At 48.3% G+C, this 10,071-nt stretch overlaps 1 protein-coding gene across 1 annotated transcript in view; it reads right to left on the minus strand.

Annotated features, from left to right (window-relative positions):
- Positions 1-6,677: 6,677 nt before the first annotated feature.
- LOC116372488 (threonylcarbamoyladenosine tRNA methylthiotransferase-like) overlaps positions 6,678-10,071 on the minus strand; it is a 187,513-nt gene continuing 184,119 nt past the window's right edge. The window contains exon 6 of the mRNA XM_031821294.1: positions 6,678-6,892. Within this exon, the coding sequence (XP_031677154.1) occupies positions 6,682-6,892 (211 nt within the window). The 3' untranslated portion in view covers positions 6,678-6,681. The remainder of the gene's footprint in view (positions 6,893-10,071) is intronic.

The raw sequence follows: 10,071 nt of genomic DNA on the forward strand, positions 1-10,071 counted from the left end.
AGCGAATCAAATTGAGGAGTGTATTTGTTTCATTTAGTGAGATAAGGAGAGGTACATTTACCGATGAATTCTGATCACAGTTCATCAAATAAGGTTTTATTCATAATTTATTCATGGGGCGGCAGGGTAGCCTAGTGGTTAGAGTGTTGAAATGTTGCAAGTTCAAATCCCCGAGCTGACAAGGTACAAATCTGTCGTTCTGCCCCTGAACAGGCAGTTAACCCCACTGTTCCTAGGCCGTCATTGAAAATAAGAATCTGTTCTTAACTGACTTGCCTGGTTAAATAAAGGTAAAATAAATAAAAAGTATCATCTGGGATATTTTGGGGGGGAGATTTCTGTACTTAAATAGCAGCACTGCCTAAAATATAATCTCCGGAAATCAATCAAAGGTTCATAAAAGACAGTAGAGGGACAACGTGGATTTGCATGTCAACGACACTGACGTGGCGATGACCACAGACCTGCCAGAGGAAAGCATCTGTACGACGAACACTGAGATGGCGTTCTCCCAAACGCTCGCTTCGAGGTACCCCCCCATTCTCCCAGACCAGCTTCGAGGTACCCCCCCTTTCTCCCAGACCAGCTTCGAGGTACCGCCCCTTTCTCCCAGACCAGCTTCGAGGTACCCCCCCTTTCTCCCAGACCAGCTTCGAGGTACCCCCCTTTCTCCCAGACCAGCTTCGAGGTTCCCCCCCCCCCCGTCCATCCTCCCACAAGAGGACCCCCACTGCTGTAGAGGACAGCGAGAGCTCCATCTCTGTGGGCTCATGTGGGTAAAGCCATTCAAGCGGGTGAAACCATGCAGACCAGCCGGTCCAGGCGGTATCCTAGGACACGTCCTCAGGGCCTCAGACCAGCTGGTATCCTAGGACACGTCCTCAGGGCTCAGACCAGCTGGTATCCTAGGACACGTCCTCAGGGCTCAGACCAGCCGGTCCAGCCGGTATCCTAGGACACGTCCTCAGGGCTCAGACCAGCCGGTCCAGCCGGTATCCTAGGACACGTCCTCAGGGCTCAGACCAGCCGGTATCCTAGGACACGTCCTCAGGGCTCAGACCAGCCGGTATCCTAGGACACGTCCTCAGGGCTCAGACCAGCTGGTCCAGCCGGTATCCTAGGACACGTCCTCAGGGCTCAGACCAGCCGGTCCAGCCGGTATCCTAAGACACGTCCTCAGAGCTCAGACCAGCTGGTATCCTAGGACACGTCCTCAGGGCTCAGACCAGCCGGTATCCTAGGACATGTCCTCAGAGCTCAGACCAGCTGGTCCAGACGGTATCCTAGGACATGTCCTCAGAGCTCAGACACACACACACACACCCTACGTACACACACACATCCACACACACCCTACGTACAGACACACACACATCCACACAACCCTACGTACACACACACACGCACACACACACCCTACATACACACAAGGCCATGTTTGTGAATAAGACACCAGCCACACAAACAGTCAAACAGTAATAATGTGTGTTCCAGTCCAGCTCTGTGATAAACAACATGAAGTGTTGCTTTACAGTAATAATGTGTGTTCCAGTCCAGCTCTGTGATAAACAACATGAAGTGTTGCTTTACAGCAATAATGTGTGTTCCAGTCCAGCTCTGTGATAAACAACATGAAGTGTTTGCTTTACAGTAATAATGTGTGTTCCAGTCCAGCTCTGTGACAACATGGAGTGTTGCTTTACAGTAATAATGTGTGTTCCAGTCCAGCTCTGTGATAAACAACATGAAGTGTTGCTTTACAGTAATAATGTGTGTTCCAGTCCAGCTCTGTGACAACATGGAGTGTTGCTTTACAGTAATAATGTGTGTTCCAGTCCAGCTCTGTGATAAACAACATGAAGTGTTGCTTACAGCAATAATGTGTGTTCCAGTCCAGCTCTGTGATAAACAACATGAAGTGTTGCTTCACAGTAATAATGTGTGTTCCAGTCCAGCTCTGTGATAAACACAACATGAAGTGTTGCTTTACAGTAATAATGTGTGTTCCAGTCCAGCTCTGTGATAAACAACATGAAGTGTTGCTTAACAGTAATAATGTGTGTTCCAGTCCAGCTCTGTGATAAACACAACATGGAGTGTTGCTTCACAGTCAACACGTCTCCAATGTGACTGATACTTGTGGCCAAACCAGAACTTCCTCTTTCTAATCAGTTGATGGGTCTTTATATTTAAAAACACGCCAACAGTTTGTTCCCTTGTTTCCGCAGCTCTTAACTGTTGACGAGCTCCTGGGCTTCTCTTTTTTCTGTCCTGCTCACGTCAACAACTTCTGCTGTCAGGCTCTTTCTCTCACACTCTCTCTCTCTCTTTCTCTCACACACACACACACACACACACACACACTCTCTCACACACACACTCTCTCACGCACACACACACACTCACGTTACCGTACACCGTGTCTGTTCTCAGGAACAAGTTAAACAAACATGTTGTATCACCAGTCACATTAAATAACAGGGCTTTCCTCATTTAGACAACGTGCATTTTAAGGACGTGTAGCTGTTATTGTAGTCAGTGGAACTGACATTGTGTGGTCAACCTGATGTACTTTACCTATTCTACATTTAACTATTAATGACATACACATTATGAGAGAAACTGGCCCTTACAGTAGAGGACTCGTATAGCAACAGCCTTCACACCACAGCAACATCCTTCACACAGAGCAACAGCCTTCACACAGAGCAACAGCCTTCACACAGAGCAACAGCCTTCACACAGAGCAACAGCCTTCACACCACAGCAACAGCCTTCACACAGAGCAACAGCCTTCACACAGAGCAACAGCCTTCACACCACAGCAACAGCCTTCACACAGAGCAACAGCATTCACACCACAGCAACATCCTTCACACAGAGCAACAGCCTTCACACCAGAGCAACAGCCTTCACACAGATCAACAGCCTTCACACAGAGCAACAGCCTTCACACAGAGCAACAGCCTTCACACAGATCAACAGCCTTCACACAGATCAACAGCCTTCACACAGAGCAACAGCCTTCACACAGAGCAACAGCCTTCACACAGAGCAACAGCCTTCACACAGAGCAACAGCCTTCACACAGAGCAACAGCCTTCACACCACAGCAACAGCCTTCACACCACAGTAACAGCCTTCACATCCCAGCAACAGCCTTCACACCACAGCAACAGCCTTCACACCACAGTAACAGCCTTCACACCACAGCAACAGCCTTCACACCACAGCAACAGCCTTCACACCACAGCAACAGCCTTCACACACACAACAGCCTTCACAGAATAATAATCTGGCTGACCAGCCTATCCACTAAGGTCTGAAGGTCAGCTGTACTTTCTATAAACTGTCAACCTGGGCGTTGCCGGAGCAACGAGACACTGATTCCCAGGACGACATCTGTTTACCTCTGGCTGCTAGAGGCAGCATCGCAAACGCCAGCCAATTCCCTATATAGTGCACTACTATAGACCAGAGACCACCCTATTCCCTATATAGTGCATTACTAATAGACCAGAGCCCTATTCCCTATAAAGTGCACTACTTTAGACCAGAGTCCACCCTATTCCCTATATAGTGCACTACTATAGACCAGAGCCCTATTCCCTATATAGTGCACTACTTTAGACCAGAGCCCTATTCCCTATATTGTGCACTACTTTAGACCAGAGTCCACCCTATTCCCTATATAGTGCACTACTTTAGACCAGAGCCCTTTTCCCTATATAGTGCACTACTTTAGACCAGAGCCCTATTCCCTATATAGTGCACTACTTTAGACCAGAGTCCACCCTATTCCCTATATAGTGCACTACTTTAGACCAGAGCCCTATTCCCTATATAGTGCACTACTTTAGACCAGAGCCCTATTCCCTATATAGTGCACTACATTAGACCAGAGCCCTATTCCCTATATAGTACACTACTTTAGACCAGGGCCCTATTCCCTATATAGTGCACTACTATAGACCAGAGCCCTATTCCCTATATAGTGCACTACTATAGACCAGAGTCCACCCTATTCCCTATATAGTGCACTACTTTAGCCCAGAGTCCACCCTATTCCCTATATAGTGCACTACTTTAGCCCAGAGTCCACCCTATTCCCTATATAGTGCACTACATTAGCCCAGAGTCCACCCTATTCCCTATATACTGCACTGCATTAGCCCAGAGTCCACCCTATTCCATATATACTGCACTACTTTAGACCAGGGCCCTATTCCCTATATAGTGCACTACTGTAGACCAGAGCCCTATTCCCTATATAGTGCACTACTTTAGACCAGAGCCCTATTCCCTATATAGTGCACTACTTTAGACCAGAGCCCTATTCCCTATATAGTGCACTACTTTAGACCAGAGCCCTATTCCCTATATAGTGCACTACTTTAGACCAGAGCCCTATTCCCTATATAGTGCACTACTATAGACCAGAGCCCTATTCCCTATATAGTGCACTACTTTAGACCAGAGTCCACCCTATTCCCTATATAGTGCACTACTTTAGACCAAAGCCATATTCCCTACATAGTGCACTACTGTAGACCAGAGCCCTATTCCCTATATAGTGCACTACTTTAGACCAGAGCCCTATTCCCTATATAGTGCACTACTTTAGACCAGAGCCCGGTAGAAGAAGCAGTGCACTATAAAGGGAATAGGGTCCCATTTGGGATGTGTCCATCCTCTCCGTCCAATAAAAACACCACTGTGTGTTCACATGACCCCTCCAATGACCCCTTCATGACAAACTAAACCAGCACACTAGAGACAAGTCGATAAAACATTGTATTCCTCTTTAGGGTTGAAGTCCAATCTGCACGAAGACGACCGGTAAGACTTCCACACGGGGAAGAGGGAGATGAGGCCACAACGAACAACGTTTAACAGCTTTAAAAAAATTAAAATCACGTATGAATTCATCTTCATCGTGGACTCGGGTGTCAGAAGGCCTCAGGGAGACGGTTTAGCTTTTTCCATTTAGTAATAACGATGCCAAAGCCTGGTATTATGTGATAAAGCACAAGTATTAGACTATACTGTAATACTGCACTGTACCTGAGGTAAAAACACACAAAAACACAGAGTACTTTAACTGTAAATATCCATGTAATACACCCAGGGAACTGATAGGAACTAACCCCGCCCCCCTGCCCCCCCCTCCCCTCCCCCCGATAACTGCCTGACACAACGATTGGCTGGTTAACCTGATTGGTTGGGTGTGATTCCAGAACTGTCCTATCACTGCTCTGTGACTGACAGGCAGGCCCGTGTTGCTGACAGACTCCACACACACACACACAGAGAGACAGTTAATTACTAATGCTTTTCGGGGGAAACGTGTCCGTCCGTCCGCCTGCCTTAAATAGAAACATGATGAGACGTGTCAGTCTACGTGGAGGCATGATGAAATCAGCTGTCCAATCAGGACGGATTAACAGACGGTTGCCGGAGAGCATTAAAAAGGGACCTGTCGTTTCATTGGCTCTGAACTGGGCTTGTTGATGATAGAAATGTGTGGCAGTTAATAGAAATTAAGCCACATGGACAGTGAGGAAGTCTGTCTGTCTGTCGTTAGTTAGTTAGTCAGTTAGTTAGTTAGTTAGTAGTGGTGTGTTAGTTGGCTCTGAACTGGGCTTGTTGATGATAGAAATGTGTGGCAGTTAATAGAAATTAAGCCACATGGACAGTGAGGAAGTCTGTCTGCCGTTAGTTAGTTAGTTAGTTAGATATTTAGTTAGTTCATTAGTAGTTGGTGTGTTAGTCCAAGACATGATGAATGATCTGTCTCTATGTATCTCCTTGCTCTTGTTATATGTGGGCTGAAACAAAGCACATTGTTGGTGTTGGACGGGGTATGTTCACCTTCGAAGGGCTGTCTGCAAAGAAACGTGAACAACTGTATCGATGTTGGGTGAAGAAGTCCAATGGACTTTAGCTAGTAGTGGTGTGTTGATCATTAGACATGATCACGTTCTGGCTAGATCCCCTGGTGCTATCTCCAACAACCCACTAGATCCCATGGTGCTATCTCCAACAACCCACTAGATCCCCCTGGTGCTATCTCCAACAACCCACTAGATCCCCATGGTGCTATCTCCAACAGCCCACTAGATCCCATGGTGATATCTCCAACAACCCACTAGATCCCCCTGGTGCTATCTCCTACAACCCACTAGATCCCCTGGTACTATCTCCTACAACCCACTAGATCCCACGGTGCGATCTCCAACAACCCACTAGATCCCCATCTCCAACAACCCACTAGATCCCCCTGGTGCTATCTCCTACAACCCACTAGATCCCTCTGGTACAATCTCCTACAATCCACTAGATCCCCATCTCCAACAACCCACTAGATCCCCTGGTGCGATCTCCAACAACCCACTAGATCCCCATCTCCAACAACCCACTAGATCCCCCTGGTGCTATCTCCTACAACCCACTAGATCCCTCTGGTACGATATCCTACAACCCACTAGATCCCCATCCCCTACAACCCACTAGATCCCCATCCCCTACAACCCACTAGATCCCCATCCCCTACAACCCACTAGATCCCCATCTCCAACACCCACTAGATCCCATCTCCAACAACCCACTAGATCCCCATCTCCAACAACTCACTAGATCCCATCTCCAACAACACACTAGATCCCCATATCCATCAACCCACTAGATCCCCATCTCCAACAAAGAGTTGGTAGTTAGTAAAAGAAGGTGGTTAAAGGAGTCAGTGAACCTGGAGCAGCAGCAGCGTGATTGGTCGGCTGTAGACTCACCTTGGAAGGACTGTCTGGCTCTCTCCACGAGTTCCTCCACAGGGTAGCTGGCCAGGTCTCCTCTGGCATGCTTGGTTTTACAGTACGTACAGGCATTCAGACAACTGGAGAGAGAGAGAGAGAGAGAGAGAGAGAAGAGGAGGTCACACCTCAGACTAGTGAAGTTTAGCAGTAGAACCGCCAGGACTTGAGACGTTACAAGCAGCGGCCAAGGAAGCCTTTTGAAGGCGGCCATTTTAAAGAGATCTAGAGGTGTTGGAAGATGGTTCATTAGATTATTCTGAAACCAAATAGCCTTTTAACTAAACGTTATAATATAGAGAAGAACATATCTGAAGAGGAAAAGGAATCAGGTTTAATACGGAGAGAGAACTGAATCTTTGGAGTGGTATAGTTGGTTGGTCCCCCCCTCCCTCTTTGGAGTGGTATAGTTGGTTGTTCCCCCCCTCCCCTCCTTCCCTCGGTCTTTGGAGTGGTATAGTTGGTTGTTCCCCCCCCCCCCCCTCATCATCAAGGGCTCTTTTGATGTCAGTGCCGAGGTGGACAACTGCTTTCCTTTCAGACATGATCAATTGTTCTGGTTCTCCGTACGTCTGTCTCCTTCTGCTTGTTATATTTGCTGTGAAGTGAATCTGAGAGGAGAGAAGCACAGTGCAGGATGGCAGGTTTCCATTCCTTAGTGTGACTGGCTGGCTGGCTGGCTGGCTAGGCTGACTGACTGACTGACTGGCTGGGCTGACTGACTGACTGAGCTGACTGGGCTGGTTGACTGGCTGAATTCCTCTGTTGCTGGCTGGCTGGCTGAATTCCTCTGTTGCTGGCTGGGCTGGCTGAATTCCTCTGTTGCTGGCTGACTGGCTGAATTCCTCTGTTCCTGGCTGGCTGGCTGAATTCCTCTGTTCCTGGCTGGCTGGCTGGCTGAATTCCTATGTTGCTGGCTGGCTGGCTGAATTCCTCTGTTGCTGGCTGACTGGCTGGCTGAATTCCTCTGTTGCTGGTTGACTGGCTGAATTCCTCTGTTGCTGGCTGACTGTTTAGCTCAGACGCTCAGGGCTTTTGAGTTCTCAGCTTTCCTGTTCCCCTGATGAGCTGTGTGTCCGGCTGAGTTCAGACAGCTATGTTAAACTACAGCTGTCACACACACAGCTATGCCAAACTACAGCTCACACACACACATCCAAGAGCAGGCAGTGCCAAAACTTTGACATGGCTGTATCATGGCTGTTTCCAAGTTCTGGAAGAATGAAAGAGAGGAGAGGGAGACAACAGCTGTATCAACATTACCTGTTCTCCACACAGATCCTCTCTCTCCCTCCCTCTCTATCTCTCCCTCCCTCCCCCTCCTCTCTCTCTCCCTCCCTCCCTCCCCCTCCTCTCTCTCTCCCTCCCTCCCTATCTCTCCCCCTCGCTCCCTCCCCCTCTCTCTCTCTCCCTCCCTCCCTCCCTAGCTCCCTCTCTCCCTCCCTCTCTCCCTAGCTCCCTCCCTCCCTCCCTCCCTAGCTCCCTCTCTCCCTCCCTAGCTCCCTCCTTCCCTCCCTAGCTCCCTCCCTCCCTAGCTCCCTCTCTCACCCCCTCCCTCCCTCTCTCCATCCCTCTCTCCATCCCTCCCTCCCTAGCTCCCTCCTTCCCTCCATCCCTCCCTCCCTCCCTCCCTCCCTCCTTCCCTCCCTCTCTCCCTCCCTCCCTAGCTCCCTCCTTCCCTCCCTAGCTCCCTCTCTATCTTAACCACTAAGACACACGGTGTTGTACAAAGCCCGTGCTGCTGGTTGTAGTGGCGTCTGGCCTTGACGTGCCAAGCTGCTGGGATTCAGGAGATCAATGATGCTACTGCTGTTGTCTTGCCTTAACCCAGGATTCTAGAGAGGGAGAAACGAGTCTGTTTTTCATTGGTTTAAAGACAGCCAGAGGGAAAAATGGAACAAATGGAAGAAAACAGAAATGATTCAAGCTGGCTGGTAAAGGAATGTTTATATATATATATATATATATATATATTTATTTATTTTTACAGGGACACATTTATTTTTCACATTCCGAAGACTTTGTAAGCAAGATTTTTGAGACCATGGTCAAACAACCGTGGAAACAAAGCAGTTATATTTTTCTATGGTATATATTAGGCCTCGTGTTGGGAGGGATAAAGACTAGGATGACTCCTGGACAAACAGTCCAAACCCCCCTGTCAGTTCAGAAGACTAGGATGACTCCTGGACAAACAGTCCAAACCCCCCTGTCAGTTCAGAAGACTAGGATGGAGTAAACAGGGTCAGTCTAAAACCCCGTCAGTTCAGAAGACTAGGATGGAGTAAACAGGGTCTGTCTAAACCCTCCTGTCAGTTCAGAAGACTAGGATGGAGTAAACAGGGTCTGTCTAAACCCTCCTGTCAGTTCAGAAGACTAGGATGGAGTAAACAGGGTCTGTCTAAACCCTCCTGTCAGTTCAGAAGACTAGGATGGAGTAAACAGGGTCTGTCTAAACCCCCGTCAGCTCAGAAGACTAGGATGGAGTAAACAGGGTCAGTCTAAACCCCCGTCAGTTCAGAAGACTAGGATGGAGTAAACAGGGTCTGTCTAAAACCCCTGTCTGTTCAGAAGACTAGGATGGAGTAAACAGGGTCAGTCTAAACCCCCCCGTCAGTTCAGAAGACTAGGATGGAGTAAACAGCGTCTGTCTAAACCCCCGTCAGTTCAGAAGACTAGGATGGAGTAAACAGGGTCTGTCTAAACCCTTCTGTCAGTTCAGAAGACTAGGATGGAGTAAACAGGGTCTGTCTAAACCCTCCTGTCAGTTCAGAAGACTAGGATGGAGTAACAGGGTCTGTCTAAACCCCCGTCAGCTCAGAAGACTAGGATGGAGTAAACAGGGTCTGTCTAAACCCCCGTCAGTTCAGAAGACTAGGATGGAGTAAACAGGGTCTCTTTAAACCCCCCTGTCAGTTCAGAAGACTAGGATGGAGTAAACAGGGTCTGTCTAAACCCCCGTCAGTTCAGAAGACTAGGATGGAGTAAACAGGGTCTGTCTAAACCCCCGTCAGTTCAGAAGACTAGGATGGAGTAAACAGGGTCTGTTTAAACCCCCGTCAGTTCAGAAGACTAAGATGGAGTAAACAGGGTCTGTCTAAACCCCCGTCAGTTCAGAAGACTAAGATGGAGTAAACAGGGTCTGTCTAAACCCCCCCGTCAGTTCAGAAGACTAGGATGGAGTAAACAGGGTCTGTCTAAACCCCCCCGTCAGTTCAGAAGACTAGGATGGAGTGAACAGGGTCAGTCTAAACCCCCGTCA

This window comes from Oncorhynchus kisutch, unplaced genomic scaffold, assembly GCF_002021735.2.
Source record: "Oncorhynchus kisutch isolate 150728-3 unplaced genomic scaffold, Okis_V2 scaffold3957, whole genome shotgun sequence".
NCBI lineage: Eukaryota > Metazoa > Chordata > Actinopteri > Salmoniformes > Salmonidae > Oncorhynchus > Oncorhynchus kisutch.